At 39.6% G+C, this 18,065-nt stretch overlaps 1 protein-coding gene across 2 annotated transcripts in view; it reads left to right on the top strand.

Moving 5' to 3' along the window:
* The first annotated feature begins 1,134 nt into the window (after positions 1–1,134).
* The window catches only part of itga1 (integrin, alpha 1), a 37,553-nt gene continuing 20,622 nt past the window's right edge, over positions 1,135–18,065 (top strand). Inside the window, exons 1-2 of one of the 2 annotated variants that reach the window (XM_026297139.1) lie at positions 1,135–1,394; positions 15,694–15,814. In XM_026297139.1, the coding sequence (XP_026152924.1) occupies positions 1,346–1,394; positions 15,694–15,814 (170 nt within the window). In that variant the 5' untranslated portion in view covers positions 1,135–1,345. The remainder of the gene's footprint in view (positions 1,395–15,693; positions 15,815–18,065) is intronic. The other variant, XM_026297140.1, reaches the window with a different exon arrangement.

Raw genomic sequence — 18,065 nt, forward strand, 5'->3', positions numbered from 1 at the left:
TCCAGCTGTAAGAAGGCAAAAATTTGTTTTTTACATTATGAAATTGTACAGTTGATTGTAATCAGGTGTGCACCTCTGGGACTCCTGAACAAATGTTATCCACCACCATCTCTACAATAATCCAATGATTATCTGGGAGTTTTGCAGGTTCTCAACAGCTGTGGATCACTGGATTTGAGACCCCATTTCAGACTATTTGTAAGATTGCACTTTCATAACAGTATAATTCATCAGGGGCTGATCTAGTTCACCTGAAAGTAAGTACGCATATAGCAGTATAGCACACTGCAATATACTGCGTATGTTATTTTATAGTTAATAAGTAGATACTATACTGGATGTGCTTCATAATAATTGGTTGGTTTGAATACCTCATCTGAAAAGTGAGGCTTCAGAGCTACAGAAGGAAATGGGCATATATATATATATATGTATGTATGTATATATATATGTGTGTGTGTGTGTGTGTGTGTGTGTGTGTATATATATATATATATATATATATATATATGTAATAGTACTAATAGTATGTAATAGTACAACACAGATGGTGACCTTCTTTATACACTGTGGCTCTCAACCTTAAATCCAACCAAAACTAAACCACAGCTGCTGAATGAGTGTGGACCACTGGGAAATATGATGAGTTTATTGCCAAAGCAGCATAAGATTATATTTTCTTTCATTTCTTCCTTTATATATATCCCTCAGAATTCACTCTAAACGTACAGTGTTAGGATTCCTAATGGATGATTCTGATTAGAGGAAGGATCTAAACTTTTGGTGCATCTGAAAAGCCAAAAACACAATTTTCACTCAGTTCCATTTCCTCTACAATTGGCCAGAATCACGATGCACCTTCACTCAATAACATGCAGCGATGCGATGCTATGATACATCTACAGTTCACATAAAGGGTCAGCTGCTCTGGTCTAACTCTTCAGTGACTCTTGTATTTACGTCTCCAGACACACTGCGCTCCTGGGACTTGATTGGTGAGATTTTCCCATGAATCGGCAGACCAAGTCCCCAGAAACATAGTTTGTAAGGTCCTGTGCACTAGTGAACTCTTCACAACTCTCCCACCAGCCTTCTTCCTCTTCCTCCTCCTCCTCATTCTCCTCCCTGTTTCTGTCTGTGCCCTCTGCTCAGCAGAGTAAAGCTCATCACGAGCAGTGGAGTCCGTCTGAAACGGGACTTGCGGCTGCTAAGCTGTGGATGCTGCCGCACAGGAAATGCTTTGTGGACTCGTCTTAATCATTTAGCGATTTGCCTTCTCATCGAGAGCGAAAAGAAGAAGGTCCGTGGAATAACTGAAGCTACGGGACAGACTTTGTGCGTCAGGATGCTCGAGTTAAGTCAGCTTTTCACTACGACAACAGTGGCAGTTGTTGGTGAGTGACAATATAAAAACGACATGTGTGTTAATTATTAGATGGAAATATGAGTGACAGGCGGCGTGTGCGCAAAGATCTCCGGCACATCTTTACGCACACGCCGGAGTTCAGGCTGCATAAATGAACCGGCGACTGAAAGCATCTATTAGGTGTGTCACTCACGTTACCTACACGCCCATTAAAAGGTGGTGGGACGTTTAAGTACTTTAAATAAATACTTTATTGCCCAGAAGCTATTTATTGGGACTGAGGGAAAGTGCAGAGCGCTTGTTTCTATGTGCCGCGGTTTGGTCTTAGAATCATGACAGTAAGTCACACAATAGTGACATTACAGTCATTCAAATTACTGCAGGGTTCCCTAATTGAATGTTTGGCCTGCTACTATTTATACACTATTTCAAGGCTTTCTGGGAAAGTAAGAGTTCTTGCTACTGAGTAGATGTTTTTGCAGTGTCCCATATTTTAACCAAGGATGTGCGATGTGAAATAATGTCAGGTTCTGTGGCATAACAAGCTCTTGAATGAATGTTTGGAACAGATGTTCCTCAAAGCACCATTGATAACTGGATTATAAAAAAAGATGGGGAAAGTGAAATTAATATTGACTTTACACCACCTTTAAGAGGCCGCGTCAGAGTCTGAGTCCACATTAGTAATTGATATCTGTGTGATATTGGGGAGTCCCTCTGGTGATTGGGTGTGATCTCAGCTTCAGCTCCAGACCAACAGCAGTGAATTAACTTCTAGATCCTGTCCAAGTAGGTCAAACATGAGGGACAGTGCTGCAGAGTTTGGGGGACAGATTAAGAGATCAAAGTAAACAGTGCATGTCTTTTTATAATTTTCAGATTGCTAGAAATGCATGTGATAGCAGCTTGTGATCATCATTAGGGAATTGAGTTAGACATGGAGATGTGTGTGTGTGTGACTTTGTACATGAAGGGATCAGCAGAAGCTCACTTAGCAAATCACTGCCATCACATCCAGCAGTCAGGTTTACCTGGCCATGATGACCCCTCTGCCCACCCCCACAATCCCAAATGCCATGTACTCCTTCAATCAAGTTGCTGCAGGTCATGAAACAATGATCCTGGCTCTGTCTGTGCACCTTCAGGCTGATTGTTTGTGATTGAGGCTGGATGCAATTAAGTGAACTGAACTAGTCAGTGTTCTATTATTGTCTCCTGTCCAATCCTACACAGTTTTGCTAATGCAAAGTCAAGTAATGAAGTCTGGGCTGTGTGAGCATGACCTCAGCTGGGTTACACAGCTGAACACCATACTGGGAGATCCCGTGTTGTGCAATTGGAGCTACCTCTGCCTGCCTCAGAGGCCCACATGTGGGTTATTGTAGTGGCAGCTCTGTAAATTCCTAACGGAGATGGGCTACAGGTGGTTTGCGTTTGGTGCTGAGGACTGAAGGGACCAGGCTTACTGAGTATGTGAGCAGCATGAACATCTTTACTTGAGACTAGGGCTGCAACCTATGATGGTTATTTTTATGTCCAGATTAGTCTGTCAGTTATGTTTTTTTCAATGAGATGATTAGTAATTTAGTTTTGAAAATGTTAGGATAAGGGTGGAAGATGCCGATTACAGCTGCCCAGTGTCCAAGATAATGTCTTCAAATTGTGATAGTCTAATAATCAAATAATTTGCTGTTTTTCATAAGTAAGAAATCACTGTAAACTGAATATCTTTGGGTTTTGGACTGGTGGTTGAGCAAAACAAGACATTTTAAGCCACCACGTTGGACTCTGGGAAGTTGTTAGTAATTTTTGTTTTACTAGATAAACAATCATGTAGCAGTTATTTTCATTGCCTTTTATTCTGCCAATTACTTTCTTAATTAGCCATGTATTCCTTTGGTCCTTAAAATATCAAGAGTATAGTAAAAATCCACACTGTAGTCAAAATAAGTCTAATGAGTCTAAATTAGGAAATGTACAAAGCTACAAAGATGGTGAGAAAGGTTGAGGGGTTTGACTTAGATTCCTCCACATTCCTTTAAGCAGTGGGATGTTGTTTTCCTGCACTTTCTCACATCTCAGATTTTGCCTTTTCTCTACATTTTTGTGAGCATGCAGAAAGCTTCAGTGGATGACCACAGCAGACGATTAATTATTTGAAGGCTGTAAGGTCAAGGGAAACAAGTCTTCAAACATTAAAGCTCTAGATTGAAATTATGGGCAGAGTCGACCTGGCCATCTCAGTCTTTAGGATTACGTCTTCTCCTCCTCCCCTGCCATCTCTGCTGCATTTCATTTGCATCAACTCACTCCCTGAGTCACAGCAATCAGCACTAATTTGACATAAACTTTCTGCTGGCAGTGACAAACTGATTCTCAGTAAAGTTAATTAATGAAACTCTGATTATGTTTGTTGATTCTCTGCTTGTCTCCTGTTTAGTGTTGCTGATTTGTTCATTTTGTTTTTCATTGCTCCTATTTTAGCTGTTCTGACGTTATGTTCACACTTTAAACAGCAGGTGTGAAAGGAGGCCATGTTACCCTCGTATTTCCTCTTCCTGTGAGACACTGACATTCTTACATGAGTTTGGTAGTCGGGCTACATTGCAACAATAATTTGCAAAAAAGTAATGCTGTAAAATCTGTGACTGCCTTAAATATAACACCTTTTCTCCTAAATGTTTGTTCTGGTGGTTTATGGTTTGTGCTGTTGGTAATACGGTAGAGGAGCAGGTTTTCACACATCTGTCCACACACTAACACTTCTCTCATGGTTGCGTTTTCAGACTCGGTTGGTGCTAGAAACTGTTGTTCACTGTGATCACTGCAATGTGATCAGACCTTTATTTGTCAGCGTGAACAAAGATTTCCACTAGTCAGTTAGCAGCGTCTGACCATTTAAGTTCATACTGCAGACGCTTGTTTAGCATTCTTTCTTTGAATCAGCAAAATAGAAAAGATAAAAGTTCATGTCAGGAGCCATTTTTTTTCAGTGCATGTCAGAAGAGAAAGCGTGCTGTAGGATGGAAAGGACACAGATCTGTGGCTGTTGGGGTGTCCAACAAAACAGACCAGAAACAGTCACATGAAAAACTTCCTGTTTATCTTGGCAAAGATGAAATAGGAAGATACAGTAGTTCCTTCACTTGATGTGTTAGAACTGGGGGTTCAAACACAAAACAGAAGCAATGTTTTTCAGATAGTCCATGTGACGGAAAAAGATCACAATAACAGATATATCCCTGACAATATTAACAATGTTCTAGGGAATATTGGCATTTCATTTCAACTGCTTCACTTCACTTTTCAGTTCTACTGAACCTGTCAGGGTTGTATCACATATCTCATTCAATAGAAGACAAGTTCATGACCGATTTCAGAAAATGACTAACTTTGGCAGGAAGTTGCATTCAGGAGAGGCAGATCATGATGAGCATATATTTCCTTGAACAGAACCTAGACAGAGTTGGTTCAAAGATTTAGTCCTACCCTTTGAAACCACATAGGCCACCCACTCGACTTTGTTTCACTTTGTTGCTTCAACCCACCACAGATGTGTAACAGTATTGCCATTTATTCATTCTTCTGTCTGTGCAGCATGTGTCAACCATGAAACTAGCATTTGCAGAGTGGAAGATGTTCAAGGTCTGGAAAACCAGTCATTGGTCACAGGAGCTGACCTTCAAGTCTGGTCATTCAGCTAACCATGAGCATGGCACTGAGACAGAGATTCATATTGGGACGTTTAATGCCTACACAGACCTAAGCTTAATCTCTGTAACACTTATTAACTACAGCCTTCCTTAATTTGTAATAAAAATAAGAAAAATCAAATTATTGATCTACTGTATTTGCTGAGTGTGCTTCTGCCCTAAAGGACAGCCAAATGCTGTGAATTTTAGTGATACTTTATAATTTACATTTCAAAATCTGTAGACAGGTAGACCAGTGTGGACATGGTGTAAGTTAGGCCTAGTGGATGCTTTGCAAGTTTGCATGATTTCACCTACTACAACATTTAAATGTGAAATAATGAAATCCAATCAAGGTTAACATCAAGGTTAACAAGGTTAAGATCTGCTGCAAAATAAATGTCAGGCCTGAAACATGAACTTGCATGACATTCATGTCCGCTTCAAGGTGAAGATTGCAGTAACTTTTGTGACCCTCTGACTATTAATGTAGTCAGTCAAAATTTTAGTTCTGTCCATCTGTGATTTTACATGCCTTTTATTAGAATGGCTGCATGCTCTCAGTCTTGTTACAGCGTAAATTGTGAAAAAGAAAATGTGAATAATATCTTTGATGTATATGTGAATGGTGACTGTCCGTAATGCCCACCAGGGTTGGGTTCTGCCACAGAAGTGAGTCATCACTGAATCATTAGGCTCAGTCTCTGCCATAATTGCAAGTGAGAGACAAAAATAAGAACAACTTGAGGGTTGCCAAAATGAAGCTTGTGCCAAGCTTCATCTGTTTAATCACTGCAAATGTGAAGTCATCTCCTGGAGTCTTTTGGTTTTAGGACATGAAATGTTTCAAAGCCTAATATTTCTATTGGCTGCCAATAAATAGGTGCAGAATAATCCTCCCGGTTATACACACACTCTGGAGAAACTGATATCTGTCAAAAAGAGCTTTGAAAAGCAAGACACCCGTGACGGTGCGACATCACATGTCGTGTCAGCTTACATAGGTCCTGCACAAGGTCAAGCCACACACAGACACACACTGAACACATAAAAGCATTCAGCTTGTGTTTCACACTTTACCGCTGCTCATCACTCATTCTTCAGACTGTTACAATTTCACCTATTTTCAGGGACGACCTCTTAAACCCATTATCCACTGGGATAATTGTTTCCATATTGAAAAAATATCATCAAAAATATTTTAATATGTACACACATTTGCATGCATTATGCTTAATATTAGTATTAGTAATATCAGTAAATGTCCTATTTATCATATAGGAAATTTGCACCATTAGTTTAATCAAAAATGATTTTGGCAGCAGAGTACAAGTTCTCCTGACTCTTCAAGCAGCCAGGCTCTGCTTTGTCCACAGATGATTTTCAGTCATGTGAACTCTGGCACTCCATAGTTGTTATCACCAGGGGCATTGAGCAGAGAGAAGATAGCAGCAGCAGGGCAGACATGTAGGCAAAGGGGCAAGTGCAAAGGATGTTTCCAGGAGAGGAAAGCTTTGTGTGAGACAATAGGGAGTCAAAGAGGAGGTCTGTGTCGAAAGAATTTGTGGTGGTAGAAAATGTGTTTATCTCCGCTTTGATGTGAGCAACGAAGAGTGCAGAGGTTAAAGTGACCACTGCTTCTGTTTTTCAGAGAAATGGTTTAGTTATTGGCACAGTTTCTGTGACCACTGTAGTTGACAATACAGTTCTCACGCTTAAGTAAACTGACTGTTATTTGTACATGCCTGGCAAAATGACCTAAATGAACATTTTTGTCACATTGTAATAAAATATCAAATCAACATTTGAGAAATGCACTTCATCACTTTCATACCAAGCATCAGATGAGAAGATCAATACTGCTCTATTGTTTGTTTGAAGCCAGAGCAGAGTGGTGAATAGTTTAGTGAGGGGCATAATAAACTGGACATAGGGCTAAACAGGCAGACTCACTATCTCCAAAATTCAACATACTGCACCAGAGGAAGTTACATGATGTCACTATTTCTTGATGAACAACAGTTTATTCATTTATCCAGCACTTCTGTGTGGTGCCTCCGTTAGTTACTTGGCATGAGTGGAAATCCTGAGCCTGGCTGTTGTTTGCCAAAAACTATTCAGAGCATGTAACCACTCCAGAAGTGACATCTTTATGTTTCTGTCTGTGTACAGATTAAACAAATAAATGACAATAGGATAATTGGTGAGTTTTAGAGGTGCTGCTGGATGTATGACAGCCCGTGCTTCATAGGCTAAGCACACTGGCTACTAGTTGAAGCTTCCGACTGTATTTAACATGTGAGCATGGCATCGATCTTCTCATCTAACAGAAAGAAAATGAAAAAGTATATTTCCTAAAATCTCAACATAATAACGGATAAATGTAGATAACAACTTGGTGTAGTTAAAGGAAACATTGCTATGGATAAAAGAATGAAATCTGAACTGACCATTGGTGTAAGACATGCAAACTGAAACCCTAAATTTAGGCCCTTTGTGCTTTCCCAATTACTCTGACCCACTCACACTTTGTTTTGCTTTTCTCTTGCTTCCTTGTTGGGTACACTGAAAGGGAAGTAAATCTTGAAAGCAGGAACTTCTTCTGGAAAGTGGGATGGACAGTGATTACAGGAAATGTAAATCAGCTAGTAGTCAGCTAGTTTTAAACTTTATCATTTCCCTGTATTAACATTAATTTGGAAAACACTTCTGTTTTGGGTGCAGTTTGTGATAAGGCAAACAGGATTTAGGCCTGTCTGAAGTCATTTCCTTGTTTTTGTATGCCAACCAAGATCTTGCCAGAAGAAACATATTATGAATACACACACACAAACACACACACATACTTCAGGTCCTCAGGGGCACTCACTACCTGGTAAGTGTTGATAGCCTCAGATTCTAGATGTATGTGTTTCTCAGTGTGTGTTGTGGTGTGTGTGTGTAGGTTTGCAGCCTGAGCAATGCTGCATCTGTGCACCAGGCCTGTCCAGTCCTCCACCCCCTGTCTCTCTCCCAGGCCAGCTGTGGGCCAGAGCTATCCATCAAACTGGCATCATACAGGGAGCAGTGGAGCAGTGGTGTCTGCCTGGGGCAATGTGTTCTTATTAACCTCTCCCACAAGAGGCCAGCACGGACGGCCATGTTAGTCATGTCGCTCATCTCCCAGACAAATGTTTCATGGGAAAAATGTGTAATATTTTAGTGTTGCGATGCTTCGCAGGTCAGAGATGTTAGAAGAACTCAGGATATGTAGGTAACCAGTCCATACAAACTATATGATGAGGCCAGTTTGTTTTTGTTGGTTCATATAATGCTATTAGGGAGTAACATTTGAGATCAGCATCTTGGTTTACATTGACAACAGATTTTCCCACAGGTGCAAGACAATATGATAATATGATACTGATCGCAGGTGTTTTCCAGACATAAAGGGACCAGAGGCCTCATGTTCACCGTGGTTAACTTTTAAATACTGAATATAAAAAAACTAATAAAAAAATACAGTTTAGATTAGTACATGGGTATATTTTCAAACAACTAAGAAACAGAAATGCAGTTTACAGTCCTTATTGCTGCTTTGTTACAGCAGATAAAAACCTGCAGAGGTTTGACTTGAGCTGGTTTGTTGACAGAGAGAGCAGCTGACACCAGACCTGACATTTATGACTGATGTTTATGATGGTTGAAATTCCCATTTGTTGGAGTTGGCTGAAAGTATTGAGTGGCATAAATTGTCTATTTTTGGTTGTTTTTCTGCAAAAAGGAGAGAAAGTTTTTCCTCATCTCTAAAGCAAAAATAGGAGCAGTGAGTTTTACACCACAGTTTGTTCCGTAGTTCCATGTAACTGTCATGCAAACAATTTCTCATGCTGTGTGGAAGGGTGGAACCTATCATAGAAAAATGAAGGCTGCAGCTCTGTGAAATATCAAAGTTTTGCTCAGCTTAGTGCATGTGGTGAGAATAGCATAATGTCACGAGCAGCGAAGAAATGCAGAAAGAGAAGGGAAAAGTTCATGTGACAAGTTCTTAATGTCCTTGGGGTGTTTTTGGTATTAGGATGTAAGAAAAGCCCATTTGCAGTGTCTCTGTGTCCTTGTTTGACTTTATGTCTAGGTTTCTAATCTGTTAGCACATGTATGTGTTTGACAGAGAGAAGTAGTGTGGCAGCTGGGGTGGGTTTCACTTCCCCTGAGGTCATGCCCACAATAACATTAATAGATTCTTTTCTTGAGCTTCAAGTCAAAATAGGCCAGAGGTTTTTTCACGTTTATGGTTTCAGCATATGAGTAACTATGAAACCATGTTAAAATCTTCGGTGCCAAGGTAAGGTGCCGGCACTTCCAACCCAGTAATTTTCACTTGTTTGTTTGTGGCTAAATTATCTTAAACAACTGTAAAAATCAGTAGTATCACACTGACAACAGCATTACACAGTTGTCACTTCAGATAACAGCTCTGTGCTGTGATTCAAAGCATATAATTATTCATGCCATATATACTTTTCGCTTTTAACCTAGTGTGTGATGTATTTACAAAATAACCCATGAATAACAGAGTAATCTGCTTATGCTCCGCACTAAACAGACATTTCTGTGTCTTACCAAGGTCTTAAGAAATATGGGTGTGTGTTTTGGTTTTCATGCTGCTTTGAGAAACACACAGAGTGCAGTAAAGTATGAGCAAACCTCACTGTGTTACATTTAAAATCAAATTTTCTTTCAAATAATACTTTTGGGAAATACACTTATTTCCTTAGTTTTGAAGAACCTAATGAGAAGAGTTATATATGTTAAATATGGTAGATTCAGGTGCCATTTAGCTTAGAATAGCATAAAACCCTTGACTTGGTCTGACTTTTGGCAGTGTTCAAACATCTGACATGAGCACCAAGCTCACTAATAAACAGTTCTAATTTGTTTAATGCACACAGGACCTGATCCTGATAGTTAGATTGAATTTCAATGCCTCAACAGATACTAGGTTTTATAATATCATGTACATAGGCTCCAGCTGAACGCCATGACCCTAAATAGGAATAAGTGGGTATAGATAATGGATGGGTGGATGGATGGATGGATGATACGTACGTGATTCATGAATTTTTTTCAAAATACCATAAATAAAATAAATTTTCATTGCATGTTTATGTACTTTAGTCTGTGCATGCTCAAGTGTTGTTACATTTTACCTGGCTGCAAGACAGATTCCCCCACAGGGAATAAAGTGAAAGCTGACAGATGTTTCCACTCTGCTAAGCTAAGCTAGGCTAATTGCCTTCTGGCCCCAGCTCCATACGTCATGCAGCATTATGGAAGTGGTATCAATCTTCTCATCTAAGTTTAGGAAAGATAGCGAATGCACATATTTCTGAAGACTATTCCTGTAAAGCAGTCTTTTGCTCCTGATTAACATGACAGATAAAAGCAAGAGCTTGAAACTAAGCTATTTCTCATATAAATGAATGGCATCCACCTAAACAGCAAGCACTCTGCTCTCCATGCATTGCTGTACTACTGATTAAAATTTTAACAATATAAGTGGATAGTGCAGATCAATGTGTATTGTTCTGTTAAGTGGGAGTCTGGCTAAGAGCCTTGGTATCACTGGATTATTAAACATACTAAAAAAAACACAGATCAATTGCACTTTATCTTTGTAAAACTATAATTAGACTATTACAGTTGTAATCTATGTTATTATACAGCACATGTTATTTCAAATGAGACATACAGTAATTATTTCGAAATTGTTGGTTGAGAGCTTCACGGGAAATTGTCCTCTGTTCACACAGGGTAAGTGATGTTACACTTTCTAAGTTTATTTGCTTTCCCTGACATTGCAAAATAAACCTGTGTTGATGTTTTAAGAGTTGGTGATTAGAAGCAATATGATGTTTACTCACATACTCAAGGTTTTCTCTCACTTCCTCGTAACATGGATGATTATTTTTCCATGTTGCTTATTGATTCTGGAGGAAGGTCACTCTTTGACCCCTGGGTGTGTGTGTATTTTTAGTTCACCCAGGGGTGTTTGATGTTTCCCAGAAGCCCCCACATCCCAGCCGCTCCCTGTATGTTAGACTGTTGTGATCAGCAGATTTACCACGCATACTATGAGTATGTGTATGTTGGACGCATATGGTCAGGAGGGTGTCAGCCACCCCTGCATTATAGAGAGATAGTTTTGGGGGGATGAAAGCTTTCATAGCTGTCGGGGGGGATGATGTCACGCATGGGTCTCAGCTTGTAAGTCTACATGTTTTGTGCACCAGTAAAATCAAACAGGAGCTCCAGAGAATACATCTGGAAGTTTCAAAGAGTGGAATCTGATACCGTCGAGCCTATATGTTCAGTCAATGAATGAAAGGATGCATAAATAGAGGAGCAGAGGGATGTTGGAATTGGTGGCAGGAGGGATGAGGCCGAATGGAAAGAAGAAATAGAGAGATGGATGAGGCTGTCAAGGGAAAGTGGTTTAGGAGAATGAATTAATGAAGGGGAGGAGAAGAGGAAATGTATTAAATAGCGAGCAGGGTGAAAGGAAATGATGTTTGTTCACACTAGTGAAGTGACACTATCAATCCCATTGTTGGTCTGTGGGTTCACTTTGGTTCAGACTAAGATATCTAAACAACTGTAGAATCAATAGCAATAAAATCCTAAACAAATAATCACGTTCTCCGGAGGATGAAACCTACTGACTTTGGTGAGCTCATTAGGTTTTCCTCTGAAGTATGTTTGACAAATAAAGTTTTATAGTTACAGAAATGGTCAGATGGAGAGCCCAAAGGTGACATCCAAAATATATGAAAGGAACGAGTTTCCGAAGCTATCTGATCTGACAAGCACTTCATATGGAGTATGCTGGCCCCTTACCCAAATCACGCTTGTTCTATTATGCAAAAGAGCGTAAACTACTCTCATTGGACCACAGTGTATAAACAAAGGTTGAAAAAATAAATACAAACATTTTCACTATGACTCAAAGGAATTCTGCCTCTTGTGTTACCCTCTGCACATTAAGACACAAACACGCCTACATCCGTGACCTCCTGTGTCCACTACACACCCACATACTGCACATTTGCCAAGATTAAAGCAGTCACAGCAGCAGACAGCCAAATAAGAAAATTAAGTCAAAGTCAGCAGAACTGTAGTCTGTCAAAAGTTCAGCTCGTGATAACCGTTCCTAGAGTGATTAAAAAGAAAAGTGGTGATACTGTTAGAGCAGAAAAACAAGAAGAAATTGATCTGAATAAAAAATAGACAGTCAGAGGGAGTTTAAGGGAAACCCTCAACAAACTGCAGCAGGGAAGAAAACCAGATAAAGATAAAAGAACAAAGGAGGAAACCTGGAAATATTTCAGTTTCATAAGTTTTGATGGCTCTTGGCTGCCAGGGGTCATGCCAGAATATGAAGCTACTTTTCTTTGCCAGGACATGATGCATGAAAGTCCAGGTCCCAGGCCTTATGCCTTTGAAGATTCAAACAGTCCATCATAAAAATATGAATTAACTCAGTCTTTCACTCCAACTGATATATCATTAACAGTATCCAGTTTCTGAGCTGCAACAGATGCATGTTTGCTTTAATTTTAGGGGATATGATTTAAAGCTCTGTCTTGGATTAGCTTTACTACTGACCACTGTCTCTTACTACAACAAATTAATGCTGAGGTTCAGGGTTTCCTGATGATCTTGTTGCCCACAAGTGCTGATTTGCACTAAGCTTTAAAGCTGATTATAGTTGGTTAGATATGTCACAGATGAGCAGGTGCCAGTTGGTGTGTTTTTACTGCAGCTGAGCGAGGCTTTGAAGCCTACAGGTGCTGACTTAAGGTCATTTTTATAAGTGGTTTGATGTGTCACAGGCCAACAAGTGCTGATCTGTGCTGCTCTTTGCCCAGGCTGCATCCAATACAGCTGATTTTGGCTGCTTAGCTTGATGTATTGCAGAATTGTTAAATGCTGAACTGGAGTCATCTTGGTTTGTGTAACTGTGGATGAGAGGGCAGCTGGGTTTTATTGTGGACTTTATTGTGTCGCACTGCCAAGATTAATTGACTGCATGGAGCTCGACTGAAAGCAGACTCATTGTAGCCTTAAGGTTTTATTTTTTGAGACTCAATTTAGATTAGAAATTTCTGGTGAAAAAAAAGAGATTTTTCTTGCAATAAACAATGACACAGGGTGTGTCAATACTTAATCTGCCAGGCCTCCAGAGTTGGCCTATATGCTGATTGGTTGATGGACCAGGGCAGGGCAGGTAGATAGCAGCACGAGGGGTTAGGTCTAGAATCACAGAGTACACACATACTGAATGTACTCTAAGCCAGTAATTGTGATAATCAGAAGTGAATCCTAACACCAATACCTGTTGAGGTATTTTACTAAAATCCAAACATTTTTATCCTGTTGTTGCTACCAAAGGAAAAGTTCCAAAAGTCATAAGATTTACCTCTTGGCACCATGGATATGTATAAAAACTCACAACAATCCATCAAATAGTTCAAATATTTTAGTCTGGATCAAAGTGATGGACAGACTGAAATAGAGTCAGACTTGAATGTTTAAACTCCTCCTCCTTCTGCTCTGCTCACTCTGTGTAATCAAGTATAATATGAACCGACCAGACAGTGATGGACAGCTTTAAATTCTCTTCAGTCTTATGAGACCATTTCCATCCACAAAGGGACAACCCTACTTATTGGTTTTCCAGGGCTCACCTCACAAAAATAGCCAGTTACATAACCCTGGTTTGAGCTGAGCAGAGCCAAGAGACACCAAACACAACACAGCAAAATGAAACTGGTGTACACAAAAGAAATGTCTGCCAACAGACAGCGGACGTTCCTCTATGATTTACACCTCAGGCCAGTGTGACTGTAAACTGTACTTGAGCTCTGTCTCCGATAAATGAAGAAAGCCTTGCTGGCCTGAAGCCATCTTAAATTAGCTAAATTAGCTGTGTGTGTGTGTGTGTGTGTGTGTGTGTGTGTGTGTGTACCTGTGGATTTGAGGGGATGTCTATAATCAGGTTAATAGGAACAGGAAATGGAGCTTCTCTGAGATTGAGATGGGGCAGAAGAGGACGTATAGAAACAGGGGGATACAATTTCTTGGCTGGGATTTTGGTATATGACTCTGCAGGTCAAGTTCTCCCTCTGTAAAAGCTGTAATCTTATATGAAATCTATGTGCTTCATATCTAAACATGACTGGATGATGACTGGCAACAGTATGTTTTTATAACTCCTCTGTTTAAGGCAGCAGTGTAAAGAGCTGTTACAGACCTAATTGCATATAAACTGAGGTAGTGGGAAGAAATAACATTTTGACTTTATGATGGTTCATAAATTCAAGTAGGAGGATCTGTAAATTTATTACAATTCATCCTTAGGGGAACATGAATATGTGCACTAAATGTCGTGACAATCCATCCAACAGCTGTTGAGATATTTACTCAAAATGACACAAACACAAACATTGTCGTGATACAATTGAGGAAGTAGTAATAGTACAGCAGTAGTACAGAGGTACTAAAGTCACCAAAGTCAGGGTTCAGGCTCTGAGGATGTGTCTGTATAAAATATATTATTCCAATTAATATTTTCTGACATACACTCAATTGTCAGTTTATTAGGTACACCAAGCTAGAACAAGCACAGACTAATGTAACAGTCCTGCACTAAATCTTCTCTTAATGTAGCTTATTATGTTCAGTAAATTATAGATTGAAAGCCCAAAATGACCTTAATCTATGCTTCATAAGTGTGGGTCAGACATATTCACTGAGAAAAACATCATCATCAAAAGAACAAATTGCTGCTTTTCATTTACGTCTCCATGCATGTGGTCTGTGTCTGCATGTTCCCTTTTTAATCCCACTTCTCTTCCACTCTTCTGTACTCCCTCACAAGTCCGGGAATTGAATAAATTATACTGGAGGAATTCCTTGTGCAGGAAATATAAAGACTTTCATTGTGGTGCAGGCACAATGAGACATGGATGGATTTATATAGAGTCTCTGTGGTATAGTCAGCTCAGTGACAGACGGATGCAGACTGGACAGAGAGCAGAGAAGAAGCCATTGTCCCGTAGGTCAGACTGTTCTCTGACCAAAGTGCTTCACAGTGATGTTTGAAATTCCCTTAGTGTCCTCTAGAAGGACTCTCTATGTGTGTGTGTGTGTGTGTGTGTGTGTGTGTGTGTGTGTGTGTGTGTGCGTGTGTGTGTCTGTGTGTGTGTGAGTGGTATGGTTCATACAGTTCATCCCTCATCTCAGTGAAACATCATATATGCAATATACTGCTAATTGTTTATGATGTCATTAGAATTATTTAAATGATGTGTATTAATTACCACAATGTATATTATTAAAGTAGTTCTATTACCAGGCTTGTGTATTTTTCATTTTATCAATATTTATACACATTATTTGTTCTACTGTCTAATATGAGAACATTAATAAACAAGTCTCTTGCTTCAGGATTGCATTGTTTATTCATCAGTTTATTTAAAATAAACTCACAATGGAGAGCAGCACAGAAGTTTGAAGGCCTTTGACAACCTTGTTTGGTTTAGTAAACAGTCTCTTGCATTCTTTGTGACCTTTTCTTTCCATTTGTCTCCGCAGTGCTGCTGGCATCTGTGCTGTCGTTCAATGTGGACCAGAAAAACAGTATGTCGTTCAGTGGTCCACTGGAGGACATGTTTGGCTACACTGTCCAGCAGTTTGAAAACAGCGAGGGGAAATGGTGAGTATTAATAGCTGTACACATTACCCACCATGCTCTGCACTACACTCCTACATAACGTGATGTACAACACCCTCTTACAGTAAGAAATGTTTGATGTTTAGTTTGTTAAGTGTATGTCTTATGGGTCTGTTTCCATTCAACTGTCCTTGTGCACGTTTTCGTTTAACACATAGAAAATCTCAGTGGAATTGTTGCTAAACCTGGATGGGAATTTTTATAATCTGCACATGAAGGTGCCTAACATCAGTTTTAAATCTTTTGTGGTTGTTCACAACCTGGTATTTCTCCTCAGGTGGTCCTAATAATTAATCGTGTTTATCAGAAAATCCTGTGCGGATTGTTTAAGATAGGCCAGGCTCAGATTTTGCCACCTGAAAGCATTTTATTATAACAAAACATGTACCTGGTTCAGTTCAGTTCAACACAACAACATCAACAAAACCTAAAACCCTAATTCACCTGTAAAAAAGAAGTGAAGGAGAACATACCAGCTGCTGCTGTAATAAGCATCCTTGACTTTATGACTAGCTCTTAAATGTAAACTGCCCACCAGAGTATCCACATTACCAGCCTGTAAATACACTGAGGCCAAGCATCCATGGCTCCTTGCTAAAACTGTCTGGGAGCACATTTTTAAAACCTTGTTAAATGCTATCAGAGGCTGGTTACTGGCTCTCTGTCGCTCACTCTGTTTCTTTATGTCTTTCCCTCAGTTTTTTATTTTTCTCTTTCCAACCTGTTGCAACACCACATCTGTTTCTTTCCCACATGGTTGTACCTGGTGCTGTTCTGCAGTAATGATCTTATCAAACTCAGTAATTCATTCACTGCTAATCAGTGGAGCCAGCTGTGACTGAACCTCCACACTGTTCACTGAAAACACTTAGGCTTCATGGCATTTTCAGATAGCACTATTTTTTCAGTTCAGAGAGAAGTATTACCCAAAGAGGCCTGAGTGATAAGAACCTGAGTGTTGGACCTGAGAAACAACACGGGCCAAGCAGGCAGAAAGCTGAGGGAGGACATGGGAGATCTGTAGAGTGAAGGAGAACAGCTTAAAGAAGGAAAAGAATAGATAAAAGAGAATTATGGAGGAAAGTTTGGGAAAATCAACAGGAGTGGCAGTAAAATTAGAGATGATATGTAGCTGTCAGTGCACCCATGTGGAAGAAAATTATGAAGAAAAAAGATGATGTGACGTAACGTGTAGGTGACTGATTAGGGGCAGATGTGTCCTCCTAACCTCCGCCCTTTAGTTCTTCAGTGCACCTCAGCAGTGCTGAACGGTGGATCAACAGCAAAATGCGTTACATGTGGCACAGATGGTGCAGAAAGACACTGAAGTTTCTGATAACTTTGACTCACCATAGGTTTTGAAAACATGCCATGTTTAACTAGGACCCGAAGAATCTGCTTCTACAAAGACATTATTGCTTGTTTGGGTAGATAAATTATGAGAAATTTCCAAGTATGATACAAGTAAAATCTGCCAGAGGGACAACTAAACATGACTCACTTGAAACGAAAAAGCTGGGGGATCACTGAACTTTATACAGTTTATCCTGACGAGAACATGGAAGTCTGAACGAAATTTTATGGCCAATAGTTGGGAAGACATTTCACCTAAGTCCACACATTTCAACCTAATGGTGGCACATGAAAAATCAGGTGATCGTCAATGCTCCGTGAATGTCTGTACAAAAAATTTAGTTAGGTTATTCTAGACCCAATTGTTGGAGCAAACAAATTAAATTTCCATCAATACCTACCTCAATGCTGCTTGCATGACTAAAAATCAACATCATTTATCTTGAAACAACTTTAATAATCTGATGAAAATGGTGCTTGACACAGTCATTGTATCTTAGATAGGAAAGTTAAGATTGAATCACTCTACAATGTGATATTATGACTTTTTTGACTTACCCATTTTGTCATAAATACTGTAAATCAACAATGTGCTGGCGTTTCTCATAGGCAGTGGGTCGATATGAGAGCATGTTGTTGTTCCACTCGCTCTAGATGAGCAGGGCCCATTAGAATTGAGGAATGTTAATAAGCCTGAGTGTTTAGATGAAGGCAGATGACCAACTGTTTTTGGCATCAGTTTACTTACAGGGTGACATGATGTTTTCAAATTCACACACAGACATGTGTTATATTGGCAAGTAGGCAGTTTTATATACTGAACATACAGGCCTACAGACAAAGTACAGTATAAATAAGGAAAATCTAACTTGCTGTTAAC

Source organism: Mastacembelus armatus, chromosome 12 (genome assembly GCF_900324485.2).
Source record: "Mastacembelus armatus chromosome 12, fMasArm1.2, whole genome shotgun sequence".
Lineage (NCBI taxonomy): Eukaryota > Metazoa > Chordata > Actinopteri > Synbranchiformes > Mastacembelidae > Mastacembelus > Mastacembelus armatus.